At 49.9% G+C, this 23,854-nt stretch overlaps 2 protein-coding genes across 3 annotated transcripts in view; one reads left to right on the top strand and one right to left on the bottom strand.

Annotated features, from left to right (window-relative positions):
* Positions 1 to 737: 737 nt before the first annotated feature.
* LOC122381532 (protein piccolo-like) lies at positions 738 to 8,750 on the bottom strand. Of its 2 annotated transcripts, none has more exons than XM_043365807.1 (9): positions 8,422 to 8,750; positions 5,190 to 5,552; positions 4,570 to 4,793; positions 3,960 to 4,133; positions 3,488 to 3,669; positions 3,142 to 3,259; positions 2,808 to 2,911; positions 1,768 to 1,959; positions 738 to 1,455 (listed from the first exon to the last, which is right to left on the bottom strand). In XM_043365807.1, coding segments are annotated over exons 1-9 (1,932 nt in total). In that variant the 5' UTR covers positions 8,424 to 8,750; the 3' UTR covers positions 738 to 882. The 2 variants fall into 2 exon arrangements, with proteins under 2 accessions (XP_043221742.1, XP_043221743.1); XM_043365808.1 differs by having other exon boundaries at positions 8,287 to 8,748.
* Positions 8,751 to 10,484: 1,734 nt separating this feature from the next.
* Positions 10,485 to 23,854, top strand: part of LOC122381472 (macrophage mannose receptor 1-like) — a 33,694-nt gene continuing 20,324 nt past the window's right edge. The window contains exons 1-11 of the mRNA XM_043365686.1: positions 10,485 to 10,803; positions 13,034 to 13,207; positions 13,474 to 13,596; positions 13,982 to 14,100; positions 16,005 to 16,283; positions 16,869 to 16,972; positions 17,745 to 17,913; positions 18,338 to 18,446; positions 18,713 to 18,885; positions 19,215 to 19,343; positions 21,607 to 21,903. Coding sequence (XP_043221621.1) covers positions 19,277 to 19,343; positions 21,607 to 21,903 — 364 coding nt within the window. The 5' untranslated portion in view covers positions 10,485 to 10,803; positions 13,034 to 13,207; positions 13,474 to 13,596; ... (5 more) ...; positions 18,713 to 18,885; positions 19,215 to 19,276. The remainder of the gene's footprint in view (positions 10,804 to 13,033; positions 13,208 to 13,473; positions 13,597 to 13,981; positions 14,101 to 16,004; positions 16,284 to 16,868; positions 16,973 to 17,744; positions 17,914 to 18,337; positions 18,447 to 18,712; positions 18,886 to 19,214; positions 19,344 to 21,606; positions 21,904 to 23,854) is intronic.

The raw sequence follows: 23,854 nt of genomic DNA, 5'->3' as shown, positions 1-23,854 counted from the left end.
TTGACTCTTACCTCTTTCGTGCAATGTAATACTTCTTTTGCGACACTCATCTCTAGGATCAGCGGCGAAATACTTATTCGTTCGCAGCTGACATTGAGGTCATGGCTGGAACTCCACACAATTCATCGATAGCTCAGGCACCCTCAGCATAAAAGCATCGAAGGCGTCAAAAAAGCTCGGTTATGCAAAAGCATCGACGTAACCTTTCCCCAATATCGTCAACGGACTATGCAAATTAAATTGCAAGCATTGCATGTACAAATATATGCAATCACGTAAGACCGCTCTGTTCCAAGTTAAGGTGCCTGCGTGTTGGTCTAAAGCAAACCTATCTATCAGTGGTTTCCAACAACCAATATCTATCGTGACAAACACCATTCATCACATGCGAGCAGAGGCCGCCTCTCACGCTATCCGAGTTCGTTGACAAGCTCGTTGAGTTCTCTCTCCAACGCTCTATATTTCTCCTTTTCATTTCTGAGCTTGTCGAACAGCCGCTCAGCAGTCGTTTTCAGCATGTAGTTGCCCTTCTTGATGGCCTTTTCGTTATTTTCATGGCGCTTGGATCGCTCCTGCATCTTTTGCACACGCTCCAGTGGTAGAGACTCGTCGTCCGTCTCCGAGTCGTCCGAGGACTCCTCATCTGACTCGGTGTCGGACTCCTCGCTGGAGGACTCCTCGCTCTCCTCCTCCTCCTCGCTCGGCTCCTCGTCCTCCTCCTCGTCCTCCGAGTTCTCCTCGTCGCTGCCCTTCATCATGGCGCCCAGCTTACGGACCTCGCGCTGCAGCTCCTTGTACTTGCGGTTCTCGTCCTTCAGGCTCTGGTTCAGAGACTTGATGCGGTTCTTCAGCTGTATCCTCTCATCTTTGGCGTGCTTCTCCTTAGTGTTGATGTGCCACACCTTGCTCTTGCACATTTTCAGGTCCCTCATTTTCTTTTTTCTGTCCTGGTCGAGCTCGCGACGTCTCCTCCTCGCTGTCCGGCTCGTCGTCCGAGGACAGCTCCTCCTCAGACGATTCCTCAATATCCTCAGACGGCTTGCTCATCTCCTTCTGCAGCTTCGGTTTCTTATCGTCCTTCTCCTCTTTGCCCTCTTTGCTTTCCTTGCCATCCTTCCCTTCTTTTGCTTCCTCTGCCTCTTTGCCATCGCCTCCGCTCTTGTTGACCTTGGCCTTGGAGGCGGTCTTGGAGAGTTTGTCCTTGGTCTTGCTCTTGACCACCACCTGCTCGTTCTCCCACTCGGCTGGTTTGGTCTCCTCCGGCTCCGGCGGCCCGTTGAGCAGACCCTCGTCCTGCAGACGGGCTCTCAGGGCGGCCAGCTCCTGCTCGGCGGTGCGCGCCCGTTCCGCCCACAGAGCCTCCGCCAGCCGAGCCGCCTCCAACTCCTCCCGGACGGCGCTCACCTCAGCCGCCCCCGCCCCCGCCCCCGCCCCCGCCGCGTCAGCCGCCACGTCCTGACGGGAAAAGGTAGGCTGTTAGCCATGAAGTGATGAAAGCAGAGTCAAGGCTGTCGGTGTTATGATGATACGAGCTAAATGGCTGATTCATTCACGCAATAAATTGTGATTCGAATTATTATTACACCACCGTCGTTCATATCAGTCGCTTTCTTCAATATCGCAGTATACGTGTAAATTAAAAAAAACTTGACAAACACCACACTGCCATTTTCAAGTGGGTCTCAAACTGAATAATACGACTGACGATATTATGCAGGTTGCAATGGAATAGCGGCGGCCTATTAAGTACTCGTATAGACTTCTAACCTGGGCTGTCTGCGGCGGTGGCACCGTCTCCGCGGCAGCGGCGTCCGGCTGTGCCGTGCCGCGCAGCTTGTCCAGCTCGTCCTGCATCCGCTTCAGCTCGTTCTTCATGTGCTTGTTCTCCTTGACGAGCCGCTCGCGGTTCTTGACCTCCTCGCCGAGCAGCTGCCGGGTCGACTGGAGGTCGTCTCGCACCTGAACGCCAGAAAAGTTCAGTGATACGTCACTCTAAATTACAATTTATAGAACGTGTTTTAAAAACAATAGATATAAAGTGGGCAAGCCACACACAGAAAAATATTAACACCGTTAGCGGTGTAATTGCACAGTACATATCTGAGCACTTCAGGAAAGTTAATTTAGTCCCTTCCCCGCTTAAATTACTCGCGCTTCTAAATGAACACCAGGAAGAAGGTAATAGAACACTGTTAGGAGGGTTGGGTGTTTTGCTACATGTAGTAAAACACCCAACCCTCCTAACAGTGTTCTATTACCTTCTTCCTGGTGTTCATTTAGAAGCGCGAGTAATTTAGGCGGGGAAGGGACTAAATTAACTTTCCTCAAGTGCTCAGATATGTACTGTGCAATTACACCGCTAACGGTGTCAATATTTTTCTGTGTGCACATAGCGACGGCAGCAAAAAAAAACAGAATAAGACATTCAGAAGAAAAAACAGCAGGAGGACCCACTAAGCTTCTTGACGGTATCAAATAGCAGTCCGCTTCCTTCTGGAGGGCTGGCCTGTAAGCTAATGCTTAGCGAGAGCCGGAGAGTCGTTACTTTATTATTAACATAAACATTATTTTGTCGTTCATAGATAAGTCACTTTATTTAATAATACAAGCTTGAAACACAGATGATTCTTGAAATACATATATGGTAGACGTAACTGACTTATAAATCTTAAGACTTCAATCAATAAACACTATCGTTCTCTCATTTCCTCATTCTAGAATGACGTAACAGCGATAAACATGGGAACATAAAGTAAGGCACATCGGCTGGTTTCCGAAGTACCACAGCGGTGAGTGGGCGACATCACCTTATCGATATCGTCCAGTTCCTCGGGCTCCGAGTCAATCAGCTCCTCGGGCGGCAGGTTCAGGAACGCCTCGGACGTCTTCTGTCGGCGCAGCTTCCGCAGTCCTGCAGCGAGGACGGACGGCGGTATTAGCTGGTGGGGCATTTCAATTTAGCTGAGTGGTGGACTGGTGGTGTATCACACAACTGTACATCACGGCAGGTGTCGCAGCTTTACAGTGAGTGCAATAATTGAGTTCAACTTGTCCAAATTTACTCGCAATGTTCATAAACCTTTCATAGCGGCGTCAGAAAATCAGCTTTATTTTATCCTAATGCTATCTGAAGCCTCCTACCTTCTAGCATTGGCTTGCTCCGATCCTTGGTCTTCACCTTTTTCAATTTGACGCCCTGTCTAATCTCACTAAGCAGCTTTGCCGTTGCTGATGCTTCCTTTTCTGATTCAAATACGAACTGAAATGGAAAGACAGACACGCATCACGGAGCTGGAGGAGATACCATTACATTACGCAGCTACAACACAACAGTATCACTGCTCTGTATACCGTTTAAATTGATTACCATACCATATATAACACATCAAAAGCTCTCATTTGACGACCAAGTTCAACATTTTCCAGTTCAACATTTGATATCCATCAGCACATATCTGTCGTCAAAATCCTGTTCCTATTTGCTCACCTCGTTATCTTTCCGTTTGAGGTTTTTGACGATTGGAGCGCTGCGATCGTTACACTGGACTTTCTTCAGGGATTTCGGCTGGCTAATTTCCTTCATCATGGTGCTCCAGTCGGGTCGGCGGCGTGGCGTCTTCTTCAGCTTCTCCAGGCGCTCCTTCTGAGCGGCAGTCATCGGCTGCTTGCCTGCGGGAGAGACAAATTAGGTGACGGGCGAGCTGACAGCCGAGGTTAGAGATAAATTGGACCAGGAAAGTTGACAGACGACCTAAGCATTGTCGCCCTAATCGAGACTCGCAGACACCGTTGATGTGTCCATTATTTGCATATAGATCGAGTCCAACGACATGTTTTATTCTAAAATATGGTCTATACCTTATCAGGCTCTTGAATATTATGCATTATTATGCATGTTTTGTCAAACTCTAATGCATCACTGCAATCGAACTACTATCACTTGGAGCGTTGACCCTCACCTGGTAGAGGCGGCGGGGGCGGCGGAGCCCCTGCCGGTGGCGGCGGCGGGGGCGGGGGCGGGGGCGGGGGCGGGGGCGGCACCAGCTGGACCGTTTCTGTCCATGGCGCCGGCTTCTGTTCCGCAGCCTGCTCGGCCTTCGCCTTCGCTTCCAGTTCCTGCAGCTTGCTGAAGTCTGGAGATGTTAGTAAGTAGATTAGGAAAGTGACAGACCTTTCCTAAAGCAATCTCAACTCGCATATATGTACGATAGCTGACAGTAATCAGATCATCTAACATTCTGAAGCAAGCGAAGCCTCGAAACTCGAAACATACGAAAATAAACGGACGTCATTTACAAATCGAATAGCTGGGCTTTCAGTAGTCCAGCTATTCGGTAAAATACTTAATATTTAGTAGCCCAGCTATTAGGTATAACAGCGAATACCTGAACTTTTCGGTATCCACTCATGTCGTTACGACACATGGATGATGATTTCATTCCCTTTATTTTATGACCGATCATCTACCGTTTTTCTTTCTTGCTGGCTCCTATGTTCCCTCTCCTCCGGCTCATCTCCTCTCTCCATCCCTCTCCCCTATCCCCATCCCCCTCTCTATCCCTCACTGACCGAGTGATTTTCGTTTATCTGCCCAGTCGGGTGCCGATTTGTCGAAGCTCGCCATCTTGTCCAGCCGGTTCTGCCGCTCGAGGCGGCCCAATTTGGTGGCGTCCATCTTTTTCACGGTCCACTCGGGCTGGGCGGGTGTGGCCGGTATCCTCTCCTGGTGCTTCCGCTCCAGTTCCTCCAGCTTGTCGACGTCGACCGGCTTCGAAGCCCACTGCGGCTTGGCGCTGCTCTCGCCGGTGAGAAGGATATGGAACGGCGTGAGAACGAGGTGTAACAGCTCGTGAAAATGTGACTCGAGAGCGGCGTAAAACAAAGCGAGAATATGACGTGCGAATGACACGTATTTAGTATCGTGTAAATAAGGCTCTTTGAAAGACGTGAAACAGCTGTGGTGTTTATCATTATCGGCTGACTCAAGTTCCCCTTTTACTCTGGTGAGGCCGGATCTTAGGTGCTCAGTGAAGGAGCCTAAATCATTGCTGAAACTAGAAAACAAGTATCCGGACCTCGCCGACCCGATCACTACTAGGCATGTCCAAACTCAAATCCTCCCCTGCAGCAGCCCTTAGAGCTGCGCGTCTGTGGCGTTTGGCGGCTGTTTACGTGATGACGTCACTGACCTGCTGTTGGCCGCCGGCTTCTGGGGCGTCACCGGCACATCGCCCAGCCGGCGCTTGGCGTCATCGGCCCAGGGCGGCCGCGCCGGCGGCTCGGACGGCGGCGCCTGCGTCACCGACCCCTTGCGCTCCACCTTTTTCAGCTTGGGCTTGCGCCAGGGCACCGGATCGGCCTCGACGGGCATGGCTGGACGGCCGGGGGTTGGGCGGGGGGCGGCCGGCGGCGGCGGGGGCGGAGGGGGCTCCTCCTCACTCTCCTCCTCCTTCTCACTCTCCTCCCCGCTCTCCTCCTCGGAGCTGATCTCGAACCGGACGAAGTGCACCTTCTCGCCGGGCGGGCCCGACGGCGGCCGGTTCACCGAAGACCTGTCGCAGACGGCGGGTCAGACGGAGCGACACACAGGCTCATCAGTGCTTCCCGGAGCCTGGGCGGAACACAGTCCAGACAGGAGGAAAGGGGTGGGGGCAGGTCGACCGGCAGCCGTCTGTGACGCATTGTTGGGAGTTGGGTAGACTACTGAGTGGATGTCAGCGCTATACTCGTAACTATCAGTAAAATTAACTATGAATAAATAAATTTTATCGACTTACGCAGGGAGAGAGAGAGAGAGAGAGAGAGAGAGGAGAGAGAGAGAGAGGAGAGAGGGAGAGAGAGAGGAGGAGAGGAGAGAGGAGAGAGGAGCGAGAGAGGAGAGAGAGGAGAGAGAGAGGAGGCGAGAGAGAGAGAGAGAGAGAGAGAGAGAGGAGAGAGGAGAGGAGAGAGAGAGAGAGAGAGAGAGGAGGACGAGAGAGAGAGAGGAGAGAGAGAGGAGAGAGAGAGGAGAGAGAGAGAGAGAGGAGAGAGAGAGAGAGAGAGAGTTGATGTATAGACCGGCGGTAGGTGAGCGGTCTGATTGATTGATTGTGACTGAAATAAATTTAGATATAGTTCCGATTTGGCTGTGACCTCAACTCCTCTCCTACCCGAAACGGTCGCTGTGCTCATAGAGGGAGAGAAGGAAGGGAGGAGGGGTTAGTCGAATTACAAGGCCCGACGACGGCAGGCTTCGGTCACCAGACCGCGAAAGTTGTAATCACTGCTGAGTGCTGAACTTTGTTGCTATCCTGTAGTAGAATATATAATAGGCAATAACTACCTGATATTTTTCTATTTTAAAGGAAAAGGGCCACCTTTAACATGGGGATTGAAACTGAGATAGCCATCTTGTAGCTCGTGTCCGAAAACCTGGCTGTCTACCTCCTTACGGCCGATTTCGGCCTCCATTCGTAGTTATCGGCAATTTTAAAAGAAAATACGCCAGGAATGCGTCCTTATCCCAGGAATGCGTTCTTATCCGACAATACAGCCACCCGCGGCGAGGCTTTGGTTTTTTACCAATCAGCTCCAACCAGCTCAGCTTTAACCAATCAGCTTATCTGACACAATCCGACGAGTCTGTCTTCTGAACGCTGATTGGCTTGAGTGTGACGTCATCGCTATGCCATCATACAGTAGGTGCCGTAGAGAGTATCAACATAGTACCAATATGTTAAATAGTTTTAAATACTTTTTCGCGAATTGTGCACTTCTGGCACCAGTTTTAAAAAGAAAATGAAAAATAATAATGTCAAAATGAAAAACAACGATATCTTCATATTTCACGAAGGTGGCCCTTTTCCTTTAAACAAAGCGAAGCGACCAAAATCAATTATGAGATGGTAAATGAAGGTTTCTGAGTAGGCAGCGCACAAAGTGCAACGGTGTCCTTGTGTCACATGATACCAGCTGCCGCTCGCGGCAAATTGAAGCGGTTTTGTGCGTTTGGGAGCCGCGTGGTACAGCCTTTGACTGCGGTCACTTCAATGATATCGGGTTCGCTGGTGCACCGCCGGCGCGTGTGTTCAGTTCACCCGCCCGAGCTCGAGGATGCAGAGGCGGCTGGCTCCGCTCCAAGCAACTGAGTCGCCGGAGAGAGGGTGGGCGTGCCGGGGAGAGCGTGGGAGAGTGGGGAGGAGTGACGTATCCCAGCGGTGTCATGGGGTTCGTGGCTCGCTGGTGTAGGCGGAAAGACGAGAATATGCTTCCTCTCATTCATGAAGTTTTTTATAGTTCAGTTAGTGGTATGATCACGTAGTTAAATGCTATTCAAAATCGATCCATAAAGATTTTGGCTTGATGGTGAACTTGAAATGGTGATAAATTTGTATTGAATAAAGTGGTGCACTTTCAAACACATAGTTCCGATAAAAACGCAAATTAATGATATATCGTTTTCATTCTTTTGGATAACTTCTAGTATGTCATATCATCGGTAATAGGTCCGATGTCGCTGTGTTGGTTTGTTGATACCGAACGCCCGTCGTATGCTCATTCATTCAGTCATTGAGTAAGCCATCCAGGTCTTATTTCCCCTGATTGACAGCCAGCAGCTAATGGCCGAGACGAAAACGGTCCGTCCCGATCCGTCCCGGTTCCACCCGCGCACGGTCTTGCATACACACATTCACATATGACGTATCCGGATAGTAGATAGGTACATACTTACATTCAACACGGAGTAGTCTGAATGTCCTGCATGCGCTTCTGTAAAGAGTAGGAGCTGGACTGGACTGGAGCTGGACATTGCTGGACGGGAAGCGCTTGGTCATGTGGCTTTATAATCTGCTCCTTAAAAAGCTATGTAGTCGTCGTTCTGACAGCACGCAGCACAAAATTTGAAACCTTTTATAGCTTGTGCTTTTGTCCTACCCTTGTTTGTTGTTGAAGTGTCTATGGTGAGAATGACAAAGAGAAACTAACACAAATGAAATAGACGATCATGTAGCCACTCATTTCTGTCAACTGCCAAACGGTCCAAACAATGACCGGGGTGAAAACAATGTTATTGCACTACCGTGTATCATTGTATGTATTCCGGTTATGTAGAGCCAAGTATCCGTCCTAAGAAAAACCTGAAACAACACATGCGCAGTCATCCGCAAGCACTAATGTGTATTTCAAAAAGATGAATTGTTCACCTGTTCACTAAAAGCACCAAGCTGTGTCTCACACTTCTACTCGTCTAATATCCCTAAATACGATAGTCAAAAGTGGCACACCGGGAGCAAAATTGCTGCTTACAGGCGTTGGGAAGGAGCGGCGAGTGTTATAGAAGCTGGGCGTTTGGCGGCCGGCGCGCACACAGCCGCTGCCGGCGACCAAAACGTTAGCGCTGCTCCGGCCTCCTGCTAGAGGCCAGCGCTGGGGCGTACATACATTTCGGCTCCGCTTCGGTCCCTGCTCGTCACCCTCGGACCGTCTCGGCACCCACTGCTCGCACTCCTCTCAGTCCTCCCAGTCCTCTCAGTCCTCACTGCGCTCCGAGGACCGCTGCCGTTCCCACTCCAGTTCACAGGTCTCCGCGTCCCACGGCTCCCGCCTCACTGGACGCGGCCGGCTGGACGCGCGGGCAGCGCTGGAGCCGCCGCCCGTCACCGTTGGCACCGCACCTGCTTTCCTTGGCGGCCGCCCCGCCAGGACGGCGGCGGAGGCGGTGCAGGGTCAGACTCCAGATCTTCCCGGAGCGGAGCGATCGACTGACCGGTCGGCCACCTCCACGGCTGTGATCCGTGTGGACCCGCTGTGTCCCAGCCTGACCCTCACTGACCTCAGAGAGGAGCCCGTGTCAGGTCAGGTCAGAGATCCCCAGCCTGTCCCAGCTCCGGTCGCTCCAGAGCTCTGAAAATAGCGCCGTGACGTCACCGGCCGCCCAGTCTGGATGGGTGCCCGCGCCGGCGGCAGGTCGGCGGAGCCCCCTGTTTACCGGGCCACTCTCACCCACGCTCAGTTGAATGTCACCGGACGAACGCCTGAGCGCGGACGGGAAAACGGTGAATAACGCAGCTAAAACGGTCTAATTGAATTGAAGTGATAACACTTCTTGATCAGCATACTCCAGCAATTATTTATATAGTAGATTATCATGATTTAGCAGCTTTCACCCATCTGCCAGGCGCTGGCATTCTGTTCTGTAATCTAACAATTTTTCTCATCATTATTTCATTCCAATTTCTCCCTGAAGTCATGCTAATCGAATCGGCGCCACCCAAACCAGTATATCGACCTTGCCACGTCCCGTGTACCTATAACCGCCTCCATCTGTGGGTCAATATCTATCGTTGCGTCGACGAGAGCGCGATGAAAAGATAGAACAACAGCTGCGTGTAAAGGCGGTATGTAATGATGCTCTCCCAATGAAATGTGTCCATCAAAAGGCCTCTGATGAAGGATTGCTAAAAGAGACGAAAATAAGCCCGAGGCACGGATCTCGACTATCATCTTTCAGGTCGGATAACACCAGACAAGTTTCCCTTTCAAAGTGTGGAGAGACATTGCGGGAGAAGAGAACTAGGGATAGCCTCAGAAAGTATATATGCACCACACTGGTTGTCGGCTCCCATCAGCTCCTGGTGCCTCAGACGTCGGAGTATAATGGCTCAGCACATAATAGTTTGATTGCGATTGCTCAGTTTTCTGTTAGTATAAATGTGCATTTTTGTCACATTGGACTATTGATAACTCATTGTTTCCTGCTAAAATTGTATTTGTCTTCGTAAGCGATAGATTGCATACTTGACTATCAAACCTAACATCTGTGAGCAGTGAGCACGGTTAGCCCTACTAGACTTCACAGAGCACGTCATGTTTTTGGGCTTTGAGCGCACAATTTATCATTACCATGCTCGTGTCTTTAAAGCGGTGACTTTTATCCAGTTTATCAGCATATCATAAATTTTGGACTAATTGAACCGCTTAGTTGACAGCGTGCCCATTGACCATTTCGCACCAATCTGTTCCGGCCAATGAAGAAGGATAATGCCGATTCCCCGTTATCGGCAAGCCTCAGCGGTTATCAGGGAATATCCGGCACGTCTCAGGCATCAGTGTGTCAGCCTTGGATCCCGTCTCATCTTCATACCACCCCATTCGTCACCAAACTATGTCACCAATCTGTCATTAACCATGCCGTCCTCAATCAGCCCGCCCCAGCCCCTCCCAATCTATCACATGTCGGCTATCTCTCTAGGTATACATGTTATGTACATACAATGTAGCACTGCACTGAATGCGTCACTGTGTACTCAGGGCGGCCCTGAGAGCGGCTCCACGGGCGTATCGCTGCCGTAAGTACGACACACCGGGGGGAGGGCTGTGTCCAGTGTCTCTCGCCACAGCAGCCTCCCTGCCGGCCCGGGTCCGTCGCCAGTCGCTACCCCAGACGCCCCTCGTCCCCGGCAGCTGGATCCTCCAGATGGACGAAAAACAGATGTGTCCTGTCTGTGTGTCAGTCTGCCGGCCGGCCGCCGCTGTCGGCAGGGCGGCACGGCCGGGTACTGGGCACTGATAATCGCAGAGGCGCTCGGCAGTCGTGGCGCCCGGTCAGAGGACAGACTAGTGCGTGACCGCCGGCCGGCAGAGCGGTGTCGTGTAGATCGGTGACCGGTCACGGTCGGTGTCCTGGACTCATAAGGTGTCCTCAGTTGAGTGTTCTTCTCTGGGTGTTCTGGTGGGTTTCGCTCTGTGTTACGATGGACCGACTGGGGGCGTGTAGTGCCCTATCGGTGGTCCTGATACTGTCTACCGCCGTAGTGGCTGCAGGTGAGCTGTGCTGCAACTCAGCGCAAGGAGTACAGCCCAACGATGCTTGTGGTTTCGATCGCACAATGATACTTGTGTTACATAATTATATTGTCGAGTGCTCGATCCCTTGGGGACGTTACGTTGAATATAATTCTGACAGAAAGAATGCAAATAGGTACTAATGGAGCTGTATCTAAAACAATGACAGGCTGTGACTGAGCTGATATAAACTGGTAGTAATTAGCAGGATTCGAATTTCCCTGTCCGCTTTCACTTTGCCTTTCATGGACCGTTCTTTGTTTATGAAACAGCGTTTACCCTAAAAACAAGGAGCACACTACTTGTGCGTGGCCAGTATTGTCATATGCTTTAGCTACAGTTAGCTACGTATGGTATGTGAAAAGTTGCAGAAATACTACTGGATTTAGTACCTACATCCCATTAGGTATTCAGCTTGAGTAATTGACGAGGGAAGTTAAATCGTCAAAAAACTATCTCAACCCTCACCGGACCGGCCTGCTCGGCGCCAACCGCGCTATGCCGGGAGTGTTTGAACCCCCCCCCCCCCCAAACTGGGTTCCTGGGAGACGTATCGATACGCGGTAAGCGGCATTCGAAAGAGCTTCATAAATCGTGACGAGAATAGTTGGGTTATTTTTTAGGTCAGGTCAAACGTCAGGTCACCAGAAGTCATTAAGGGTCAAACTTTGCCTATTTCAACATTTTTTTTTTAACAAATAGGTGCATTCTTCGAAAGCCAGTAGAGCTAAAGCCCCGCAGAAAGCGCATTCGATAGTTCTTTTAGCACTCTTTCCTAAAAAGGCTCTCAGATTCGATCCAAGAAGATCGTTGGCAAAAACTCTTAACGGAAAATGTTTTTTTTTTCTGTAACCACTTTTGAATCCAGAAAGACACCAGGGACGTAGCCAAGAGGGGGGAGCACGGGGGCCATCCCCCTCTGAAGGTGAAAAATAAAGCAACATTGAATAATAAAATAAATAGTAAATAAAAACAGCTGCAATACACCCCTAAAAATAGTGGGCCAAAACCGAGGAGTTTTCCGTTTTTGGAGGGGGTACGACCCTGGCCGCGACCTGTGGCCCCTCCCTGAGCAAAATCCTGGCTACGTGCCTGAAAGGCACGACATTGCTTTTGCTATCACCATGTTCCTCTCGTCGAGTCGCGTCGAATGCATTATAATTTGACCTTAAAGGTCATTTTGAAAATTTGACCTAAGGTCAAGGTCACGCTGCATATCAGTCCATCGTATCGTCGATCTGAACACTTCTTAGGTGTTTTCATCAATCTAGCATGTCTCTAAACGTTTGTTCAGTCAGTGTAGCTTTGGTGAGCATTCTATTTTTTCTGAGGTAAGGTCACCTGACGTGACCTGGTGACCTCACCTTGAGCGACCTGGGTCGGAAGTTCTCACATGTGCCAAAAAGATGCATAAACAGGTTTGTCATTTTGTTAGATATCCGCGAGAAAAAAGCACGACGGGATTTTTCACGCATTGCGGCCCGACGCGGGTTTATGCATTGTTTTTATCCGTCATTTGCTTACAAGAATCATTACTAACAATGCTGCGCACCAGGACGCCCAACGGAGACACGTCTTTTTGTTTTAATATCATGAACCAGACCACCTCCTGCTGTGTCATGGATCACGCGTGGACAGCCCAGCCGTCCGCGCCGCGCAGTGCGCACTACACTGCAGTATGCTATCAGTGTCCTGCTCCCCCCCCCCACCCCCCAGGCAGGACCTAGTACGGACAGCACCAGAGTAGCACTTGTACCCCCCCCCCCCCGCTCCCTCCGACCCAGGCCGGAAGGCTGGCGACAACCTTCCGTCCTGTCTTGTCCCCTGTCTGTCCCTACGACGTGGGTCCTTGTCCTGGGCTACTGCGGGGCTCAGCGGTCATAATTCCCTCAGCATCCGGCCTCTGAAACGTAAACAGACGACTCACAGCCAGCAATTAGTTCCCTGGAGCTGGTTAACAAATTTAAAAGAAAACAAAGCAGTACAAGCGTTACATGGATAATTATTAGGGATTTTTGTTTAGTTCTAGACGAGTTTGTTGAATGTTCGGAAAAACGGCGGAAAAATTAACAGTTTTATAAGCATTCCTTCCGTCACATGTCTAATCTATTATCCAATATCTAGCCTTTCCTGATCTGACCAGTAAGCGCATGTCAACTGACCCTTTCCTGACCTGAGCTTCCCCTCGCCTCTCGTTCGGCACCGGCAGGCACGCCGCACTGTCCGGCCGGCTGGAGCGAGGGCGGTTTCTGGTGTTACCTGCTGAACACCACCAGCACCCTCAGCTGGGCCGGCGCTCAGGCGCTCTGCTCCGAGAACAACGGGAGACTAGTGGAGCTGCCCGATCGCGCCCACCAGCTGGATGTGCTGGACCTGGTCAGAGGTGAGAGCCGGTCTGCTGGGTCAGCGGAGAGACGGGGTCGGGTCAGGGGAGGGGTCGAAACTGGGTGATGGCTGGGCAATAGGCATGGGGTTCTGGGTCTGTATGAGGATAAGTTGATGATGAGGTATAAAATAGGCGCTAACTTCCTTGTTGCTGACGATATGTGTTAAGTCTACACCACGGCTCAGCGCGCTCTACAAATGTCCAATTTATCATTCTTGCTATTACTTTGTTCATGTTTTTCTTCTTATCACTATTTTCAACAGTCAATCATGTGTCCGAGTGGTGGATTGGAGTACGAAAATCGCCAGACACGACACAGCAAGAGCATGTCAGTGTGGCGATGCTGATGGACAACTTCGGAGAAGAAAAGGGACCTTCCGGCTCCGGTAAATGCTTAGCGCTCTAAGCTTCTATCCTATCTCAGACATTTCTTTTTTTCGATCGATGACTGATCGAATCCGATGAGATGCATTGGATTACCATTCAGTCGATCAAGGATTTATCGAGCTTGAAATATTAGACCTATAAAACGTAGGTATTATCACTTATCAGCCTAAAAGTAGGTAAGCTCCATTTAATGGACAGATGCCCATTGCCATCGCTATGTCTATAACAAGCTAAGCTGGTTCATTGAAAAAGTGCATGCTGGACGAACAAATTTATTTCAATTCTGTATGACGCATAGCTTGAACTGCAAATAATACGTATTCAACTAAAGTGATAATACTTCGTCCCAAAATGTTCCTGGCCTGATTCGGCCGTCCGTTTCAGGTGGCGAGTACCAGTGTGCCTTCCTGTCCGGACGCGATGGGTTCTGGTATTGGCGCTCCTGCGATACGGCGATGCACTACATCTGCCAGAGGCCGGCCCATCGTGTTCCCATCCAACTGGTACGGGGTGGAGGAGAGCGGAACAGTGTGCTAGAAGTACACTGTGCACTATGCACTGTTTGTGCACTGTGCATACTGTAAGTGTTCACCTATTGCTAGGAGACCATTATGCCAACATTCATTAAGTATAGCTCGATAAATGCCTATGGCTGTATATAGTAAAACAAGACGATAGCCATTAGCCATTTGCCATTTCTCATTTGCCAACACCTACTCGTATGCTAGTATGCAATGCACGTCTCATTCTCTCGATTTGTTTCCCAAAGCTGTCATCTGATATCACCAGTAGCACTACCTGAAGTTGACACTCAAGTGACCTATGATATTGTGAGAAATCCTGCGATATAAATTATCTACAGGGTGTTTCACTAAAAGTGTCAAAAAGTAAATTCCCATTAAAGTTATATAAAATATGCAAATCACGTGGTTGCGCACGTGGCTTTGTTGCAAATTTTTGGACATTTATGCTTTGTCCATTTAAGATATATTTTACACTCATACGGAGCGAGGGCAGGAGGCCAAAGTTACTAGTCGTTTTTTTCCTTATGCAGAACAAGAACAGGTTATTTACACCGCAACAGGAGGGGTGAATTACACTTACCTTTGGTGCCATCAGAAACATCGAAACCGTATGCCGACTTTTCAGGAAACGTTTTATTATCTCACTTCGCTACGTTCCAGATTATAAAAGGTTCAAAGGGCTTCTTGAGATTTAAAAGGGTTCCTTCGGTGCCGGTCCCAGTCCAAAAAGGCGGGGTCCCCCACCTCTCGGCGGAAACCGTTGAAAAGGTCAGGGTCTTTTTGAGGGTCTTTGAAGATAACAAGAAGCTAATTTCAACATTAGAAATAGCCAAGGCCTTACAAGTTATCAAAAACAGCCACTATAATGGCTGTAACCACCAGGAACTGGCTGGATTAGAAGTTCCTGCGCCGAAAAATCAGCTGCCTCGTCACCCGCCTCTGGCCAGCGCGAAGCCCCGATCCGTCACCGCTTTACTTTTGGTTTTTGTCAGTAGCTCTCGCAGAGCCGAGGAAGACTCAAGAAGTCGCATCACTTCGGGAGCTGAAGAGCACCATTCAAGGCTTTGCCGACAGTCTGGACGCTGAAGATGAAAACGGGCTGTGAGGCACCTCCGGACACGTGCCGAAACGGTGCATCAAAAGAAGGGGCGGATATGTGGAATAGGTTTGAGTGACGGTGCTATCGTTTTTATATATTCAAATGTCCAACAATTGCGGATGAAATGGTATGCAAATTTCCGTAGAAAACATTGTTATTATGTGCACTATGACCTTTTACTTTTTGACACTTTTAGTGAAACACCCTAGCCTTCTGGTTCCCTCTATTCCGCCTTCCCACTGCACCGATCCGCTCACTCAAGGGGGGGGATTGGGGGGGGGGGGGTGGAACGGCGTGTTTCCGCCCTCACAGACATCTGATCAAAGGGCCGGTTCACCGCCGTGCCGCTCAGAACTGCGCCGGAATGTCAGCTGCTGTGAGGCTTCTGAGTTGGGTAACGCGGTATGATGTGACCAGCTGCACTCGAAAATTATGCCGTCTTTATTGGTAAATCCACGTCCATTGCTGCCTTATTATGTCATATTTCCAACGTCGTCTCCAAAAATAAAAAAGACGTTAAAAAATTGAATGAGATGTGCTGACTGCTGGTGTTCAAGTCGCACGAGTCGACCCCTGTCCTGAACTTCAGCTGCCCTGTAAACTGACCTGACCTGTACCATTCCGCAGTGACCCTGCACCCTATTGTGACCGTGTGACCTGCAGTGAACCCGTGACCTTTGGTGATCCCGTGACCTTTGGTGATCCCCGTGACCTTTTGTGACCCCCGTGACCTTTGGTGACCCCAGTGACCTTCCGTGACCCCGTGACCTCTTTCGGTCACCAGGTGTCACCAGAGCGAATCCGTCCTAGCTCTGTCTGGTTCAACGCTCACGGCCGACCGCTGGAGATTGCTCTCCACGAGAGCCTGGAGAGCGAGCCGACCCACGACGACAAGGGCGAGTATTCCGCCTCCAAAGCCACGATGAGGCCCCTACCGCCGCCCACAAGTACGACCCTGGCGCCGCCCGTGGTGGCGACTTCAGCGGGGTCGCCACCAGAGGTCACCACCGTCAGCCTGTGCCAGGGACAGCATTGGCTAATGCTGGATGCTACCTGTTACCAGGTTAGCACTGACGGACAGTGACCCGTGACCGTTAACAGGCCCTAAAGCGGGACGGGGCGAGTCGAATGACACACCCTTTTCTGTCATCAAAGAGTTGTCAGAGTTAATAGTATTGTGGTTGGGGATGTGAGGTGAGGTCAGAGCTTCATAGATGCCTTGAAATTTGAAACGTTGCTCACCATTTTATACCACATTTATTTAACAAGTTGAGGCTCACAGTACAATTTTGACGGGTGCATTTATGGCGAGAGCTTGTGATAGGCATATTCAGTATCACAAAGCACGCGAACTTATTTGGTATAACGTCACTGCATTTTGCCGTAGGCTTTAGAAGAAATTCAGTCCAGTTTTCTGTTTAGGTCCTTTGACGGTGTTGGCTGCCCCATACAAATCAAATTGAGTTCCCTGAATTGGGGTCTCCGTTGTCTGGAGTCTGTAGCCCAAAGTTTGAGCAGTTACTGCAGCACAGAGCGTAAAGTCGGCAACCCCGAGTATGAAGAGTCTGTTGTTTAAAATCTGAAGAGTATTCCAAAGTCCAGGGTTTCCATCCACGGCGCGTTGAGTGTTGTTCCCGACCTGTTGCAGCTGGTGCTGGACGCCGTCAATTGGACGCTGGCCTCTCAGAGATGTAGGGAGCAGGGCGGACGGCTCGCCACCTTCCGCACCGCCGACATCCAGCGCAGCTTCGTGTGAGCGCTGACTGCAGACTTTCTGTGTTGTCCTCTCGTTATGAGAAAGGGAGAAGGGGAGTCTGACTGTTGTCGCTGACGAGGGAAACTAATATTTTGTGAGGCCATGAATTGATATTTGTTTGTCTGGGAGCAACTCCTCTTGAGCTCACGAGTCACGTTGTAACTAAAGATGTTCTCTTGGTACTATTTTCCCAAATCGAGTCTTACTTCGTAGCCAAACTTTTGTAGTTAGTTCTGTTGAGCGTCGATGTCATGGCCCGGTTTAGCCAACTCTTCGACTCGGTCTGGCTCGATATATGGTCAATTTATGCCTTGATGTGTTGCAAAGCCCGGTTCGATCACTTTTTTGGTTCGGTATGGTTCGTTGCCTGTTGTATGTGCTACGTTTTATAGGGTCTGGTTCGGTGTGGTTCGTTACCTGCAATGTGTGTTACAGGTCCCGGTTCAGCCACCTCTCCGGCTCAGTCTGGTTCGGTCTGTGGTCTGTTACGGGTCCTGGTTCAGCCATCTCTCCGGTTCGGTCTGGTTCGGTCTGTGGTCTGTTACAGGTCCCGGTTCAGCCACTTCTCCGGCTCAGTCTGGTTCGGTCTGTGGTCTGTTACGGGTCCCGGTTCAGCCACCTCGTTACCTGTTGTTACGTGTTACAGGTCCCGGTTCAGCCACCTCTCCGGTTCGGTCTGGTTCGTTACCTGTTGTTACGTGTTACAGGTCCCGGTTCAGCCACCTCTCCGGTTCGGTCTGGTTCGTTACCTGTTGTTACGTGTTACAGGTCCCGGTTCAGCCACCTCTCCGGTTCGGTCTGGTTCGGTCTGCGCCGGGAGGCGGACGGGGAGGTCTCCTGGGTGGACGGCTCCAGTCCCGGGTACAGTGGCTGGCCGCCCGGTCAGCCACGCAACCCGGCGCCCACGGCCGCCTGTGGGGCCCTCACACTGCACACGGTACGGAAACGGAACGGACAGACACCACGGACGACATATCTCATAGTAACCATGCGACTGGCACCAGTCTCGCTTTGCACACGCCACAAAACTGACGTTCAGCATGTGGGCTAAGTGTTGCATTATACGTACTTAGCGAACCGTATATATTTGTGTTACAAATCTATTGCGCCAGTAGTGTGAAAATGTATCTCTAGCATGCCCGTATATTGATTTCGCACACCGTTTCTTTATACCTTATGCTAAATCGTTCACTGAATACGCGTTACTCGGCAATAAATAATAAGCATCAGTGACTGTCTCACAAGAAGACCAAACTCCGGTTACAAGGCAGGGATCCGGGAGCTTTCTGGGTATGAGTATTAATACGTTAATGTGCCTCCGTCACTCAATGTCAAACCTCTGGAAATTGCCGCGCTGCCAGGGAGCGTGGACCAACCAGGCGTGTTCGGCATACAAACCGTTCGTGTGCCGGAGGTCTCTGGATGCCACGTCGATGGCCACCACCCCGACCACCGTGCCTACCACCACAGGTGAGCCGCAGAGCCGAGGACAATAACTGCCACTGTGTGGGGCTTGTGCAATGTACTTACATCGAAGAGTGCAATGCTATAAACTATGAATGACAGAAAATGACGGATCTGTGTATGTTTTTGGGTGTTTGTGTGTTTGTTTGTATCACTGACCGATGTTTGTGTGTTGCAGCTCCCTCGGAGTGCGGCGCCGGCGACTGGTGGCGGTACGGACAGTGATGTTTGTGTGTTTGTGTCACTGACCGCTGTTGGTGTGTCTGTTTCAGCACCCTCGGAGTGCGGCGCCGCCGGCTGGTGGCGCTACAGGCAGTGGTGTTTCCTGCTCGTCACCGACCGACCCGCTGTCGGCTGGCAGGCCGCCCGGGACGACTGCAGGAGCCGCGCCGCAGACCTGGTCAAAATCGAGGACGGCATGGAGAACGCCAACGTCTTCCACAGGGTGCGCCGTCAGTTACAACGCCGGGTCTGCGAGCGACCATTTAATGTTTCTTTCTACTCGTTATTGTGGCCTGCGTGACCCCCAGTGACCTCCAGTGACTTTGTGAATCTCAATTGAACCATCAGCGACCTCAGTGACCACTGGTAACCCTTAGTAGTCCGCAATGATCCTCAGTGACCCCGGTGACCCTCGATGACTCTCAGCGACCTCAGTGACCCCGGTGACGCTCAGTGACACTGAACGACCTTAGTGACCACCGGTGACCCTCAGTGACCCTCAGTGACCCTCAGTGACCCTCAGTGACCCCGACCGCCGCCCGCCGTCCACAGGTGACCCAGAGTAACCTTCCCGTGTGGCTGGGTCTCAGTCCGCCGCCAGCGACCCCACCGCTATGTCTGGACGGACGGGTCGACTCCCAGCTTCACCTCCTGGGAGCACGGCAGAAACAACTATGGCAGGTCGGTGAAGGCAGATAGCATCCACATCGGCAAATAATGGCCTTATCATTATTTGCCATTAACTTAAAACTGAAAACTAAACTCATTTAAAATCCATAATTAATGTCAGCTCTAATTATCTATGTAAATCAGAAACTTTATCTGCTTTTTATCTGTTTTACCTCGGACATTAGCTACGCTGTTCGCACCAACTGTATTATGTATGCTGATGACGTGAAGCTTTACCACCGCGTGAAAAGTGCCGCCGATGCCGACGCCCTCCAGGCTGACCTGAACCGGCTCACCGAGTGGTCGCACATCTGGCGATTGAAACTTAACCCGACAAAGTGTCACACGATCTCTTTTACTTTGCGTAAATCGCCTGTTGTCCACAACTATTCACTGAACGGGACTGTCTTGGAACGCCGTCAAGAGACACGCGATTTAGGGGTCATACTTGACGCTAAACTCACGTTCGCCTCGCACGTGGATTCGACAGTGTCCAAGGCGAACCGGATGTTGGGCCTTCTCATCCGCAGTATGCAGCTGCCGAGACTTCGGCGTAGCTCACGCTTAGACCACCGGGCCCTGATATGCGCGTACAACGCACATGTTCGGTCTCTGCTCGAGTACGGCAGCGTAGTATGGTCAGGCACTGCTGATACCCATCTGAAACGTCTCGAGCGAGTCCAGCATAGGTTCCTCACGTGGCTGGCGTTCCGATCGGACCGGCCCAGCGTTGACCTGAGCTACGGGGCGCTTTTAGCTCATTTTAACATGTGCTCAGTTAAAGCTAGATTTATCCAGCATGACGTCATGTTTTTGTACAATGTGCATCACGGCCGCATTGACTGCCCCGATCTTGTATCGATGTTTGGCCTGTACGTGCCACCCCGATCAACTCGCAATCTTTCTCTCTGGGCCACACCTTTTGCCAGGGTCAACACTGTCCTTCGCAGCCTCCTCTCCCGAGTACCGGCACATACCAACTCCTTTCTCAGATCCTGTTCATCTGCTGATTTCTTCACCTCCACTCACAACTCCTTCTTGACTGGCGTTCGAACTTTCGCGAGTCGAGGTGGCACGTATTTGTAGGAAGCCGACCTGCACTAGCCGTGACTCAGTGCAATACTTTCTTTGTTTTTATTTTATCCCATGTGTCAGTGTGTAATTGTATGTATGTATGTATAGTTGTATTTTGACAAGCGCTGCGCTGGTTTTATGTCGTGACTGCACCTATTATTGGGCACGATGCCTGTTGGTGTTCTGGTGAATAAACATAAACATAAACATAAACATAAACTCAAAAAATCAACTTCTAGACCGGATCGGTTATACCAGCTTAGTGATGCCTATTATTGTAGGTTTTAATCTAGTAACTGATATAGGTTTTGTTCTAATAAGCACCACGACTCTTCGCTAAATCCGCTGGACGACGTTGGTGACGTCAGTAGATTTCGAAGACATCCAAAAATAAGGCCCCCAGCACAGATCAACTCGATCAAATGCATCCTCAAGGCTCAACCCTAGAAAAGCTTCGTGCGTATAGCTCTTCACACGCTGATTGCCCTATATACATAATATGTATGTATGTAGTCATCTAGCATGCCTCTGGCGCTGCTGGCTAATTTAACGTGGGCTGTGGGCTGATCGGATTATACCTGGCCTCTGACTCAGATATCAGATTAAACCTCACCTCCGACTGCTTTGTCGTCATCGGGTCACATACCGTAAGATAGCAGTAGGTAACTGGGGAATGTTTGCTCAATTCGATGCCGTCTTCTAAAGTAAACTAGCTACCTCAAGTGCTACTCACAGTAGCTTCCATTCGACGTTCAGAGCCAACTGACCCTCTTTCTCTTTCTCTTTCTCTTTCTCTTTCTCTTTCTCTTTCTCTTTCTCTTCCTCTTTCTCTTTCTCTTTCTCTTTCTCTTTCCCTTTCTCTTTCTCTTTCTCTTCCTCTTTCTCTTTCTCTTTCTCTTTCTCTTTCTCTTTCTCTTTCTCTTTCTCTTTCTCTTTCTCTTTCTCTTTCTCTTTCTCTTTCTCTTTCTCTTTCTCTTTCTCTTTCTCTTTCTCTTTCTCTTTCTCTTTCTCTTTCTCTTTCTCTTTCTCTTTCTCTTTCTCTTTCTCTTTCTCTTTCTCTTTCTCTTTCTCTTTCTCTTTCTCTTTCTCTTCTCTCTCTCTCTCTCTCTCTCTCTCTCTCTCTCTCTCTCTCTCTCTCTCTCTCTCTCTCTCTCTCTCTCTCTCTCTCTCTCTCTCTCTCCCTCCTCTCTTCTCCCTCCAGACCTATCCAGCTGCGTGCGAATGGACAACGAGCACGGCTCATGGCGGGCGGTAAACTGCAACTCGCCTCAGTTCTACGTCTGTCAGAGGTCGCTGGACGAGACCGTGACCCCTGCGCCGGCCACCACCCCCCAGCCGCCCTCCAGAGGTGTCTGCCCGGAGGGCTGGGCCCGATACGGTCCGGACAGATGTCTGCTGGTCTCTGATCGACTGGCAGACTGGGCGGACGCCCGGAGAACGTGTCAGAACGAGGCGCCCGACGGAGAACTGGTGACCATCGGCGACCCCATACAGCAGGGTGAGTGCCTGTTGATACAGCAAAGTAAGCCCTAACCCATCAAGGCTGCCGAAGAACAGCATTAATTCTGGTACGGTCAGTCATTGAGTCGTGATATGTGCGGACCGGTCCAATTCCCCCAAACAGGCAGTTCGGGTCCGGACTGTGCTGTCTGCACTGCGCAACAGGTCCACCTGTTCACCAGCACTGTGTTTGAACATCCAGTGTAATAAATCACCCATGAACGTCCAGTAAATAGTCCTCGCCTTAGATCTCCCGCTGTAGCTCTCCCGAGGACGGCTTCCCGACCGACTGCTGGGGCATTCCACGATAGATCGTACCACTTTTTTCCAATTTGACACCCTCATCTCTCGGATTTTAACGATAATTGGTCTAAGGGGTAATCAGGGGCTCTGAATCCTCCTGTGACAATTTCAGGCTAATCAGATGAGTAATTTTTGAGTTATAATGTATAACATGTTTTGGATCTTGCGTTGCAGCGCCAAGTTTGGCGGGCTGTAACTCTTAGACGGATAATCCAAATGCCAAATGCTATACGACATTGAACTTGCATTGAAACAAAGAATAATATGCATTTTTTAATTTTTGAAATATAAACTATTTTTGATATATAACACATCGAGTTTCCTTTCATTTGCATTTTTATGCCTTTGGGACCAAATTTTTTGGTATTTTCATTTACTTGAAAAGTTTTTTGGATCATTATTAAGTAGTATGCAAAAAATTAGGAAGGTGTTCTTTCTATAAATGTACTTATTTTGCGTCACCGTAATGGTCTCGAATTGTGATTTCGGAAAGAGAGCCTACAAATGGCGTGGTAAAGCTGCCTAGTGACATTACTGGTTACTGAAAGTCCAATTGAAGTCATTTTTGCCTCACGTTTGCATTGTTGACCTTGCGTGACGTCATTCGTACGTCACTAGGGTCATAAGAGTTTTTCGTCAATAACTCTCGATCAAATTGAGCTAGAGAGACGGGAAAGCTACCAATGGACTCGGGAAGACCTTGCGAATCGAATGATGTGCAATATGATCTCATTCACCAAGCTTCGTGGCCTGACCCGACTGTTAACCATCTCTGTGGCGGCGCTGTTTGTCCAGCGCCGCGCCGGTTGGCTTTGCCGCGGAGTCGGGGCGGTCACGTGATGCCCGGGGGCTGGCTGCCGGCTGGGCCGCCCAGTCGGGGAGCGGAGCCAAATACACGGCAGTGTGCTGACCCGAGGTCAGCGACTTAAGCTGACCTCACCAGAACAAACAGTATACCATTCGACGCGCCGGAGCTAGGCAAACACAACGATGCTAAAATCGCGGCTCTGCGACCATTTGTTGCGAAGTTATCTACCAAAAACCGGACCCATAATTTGGGTCACTTGAAATGACCTCAGGGGTCACCAATGAACCCCGAGACCTTAAAATGTGGTATCATTCGATGCATCTTGTAACGGCGCACATGCTCGTTTTTTCCGCAAGGTTCTAGCTCCATTAGAGGCGAAACGGCGAGCTAGGGTCGTATCGACCCCCCGGAAACCCATTTTGTATGCATTAAAATGAGGAACTTATAGAAAGAACACCTTTCTAATTTTTTGCATGTCGATTTTAAAAGACCTAAAATTTATTTTGAAGAAATAAAAATGGCAAAAATTTTGGTCCCAAGGGCCGTTATAGGCAATTAAAAAAAATATTACGGATTTTTTCAATATGTAAAGCTTTTCTTTCCAATTTTAAAAAAGCTGTATTAATCTTTGATTCATCGTTAGTTCAAAGCTGTTTACCGTTTGTTGTTTGCTTAGCTCATTTTTGAGTTATAGCTCATCAAACTCACCCTTACAATCTGAAGTTTAGAAAATATTATGCAATGTAGCTCAAAAAGTTTTCATCTGAGAAGTCTGATATTTTGGCAGGTGTTTTTGGAGCCTATGATTACCCCTAGTACCAATTTTCATTCAAATCTG

Source organism: Amphibalanus amphitrite, unplaced genomic scaffold (genome assembly GCF_019059575.1).
Source record: "Amphibalanus amphitrite isolate SeventyFive unplaced genomic scaffold, NRLGWU_Aamphi_draft 000121F_arrow, whole genome shotgun sequence".
NCBI classification, from domain to species: domain Eukaryota; kingdom Metazoa; phylum Arthropoda; class Thecostraca; order Balanomorpha; family Balanidae; genus Amphibalanus; species Amphibalanus amphitrite.
This window is presented reverse-complemented; position numbering and strand designations above follow the sequence as displayed.

Excerpts from the sequence above, each read along its gene's own strand:
- LOC122381532 (XM_043365807.1), bottom strand. Across the intron at positions 4,794-5,189 it reads AAGCCGGCGGCCAACAGCAG|CGCCAAGCCGCAGTGGGCTT; the intron begins GTCAGTGACGTC and ends CGGCGAGAGCAG. Across the intron at positions 2,912-3,141 it reads GAGCAAGCCAATGCTAGAAG|GACTGCGGAAGCTGCGCCGA; the intron begins GTAGGAGGCTTC and ends TCCTCGCTGCAG.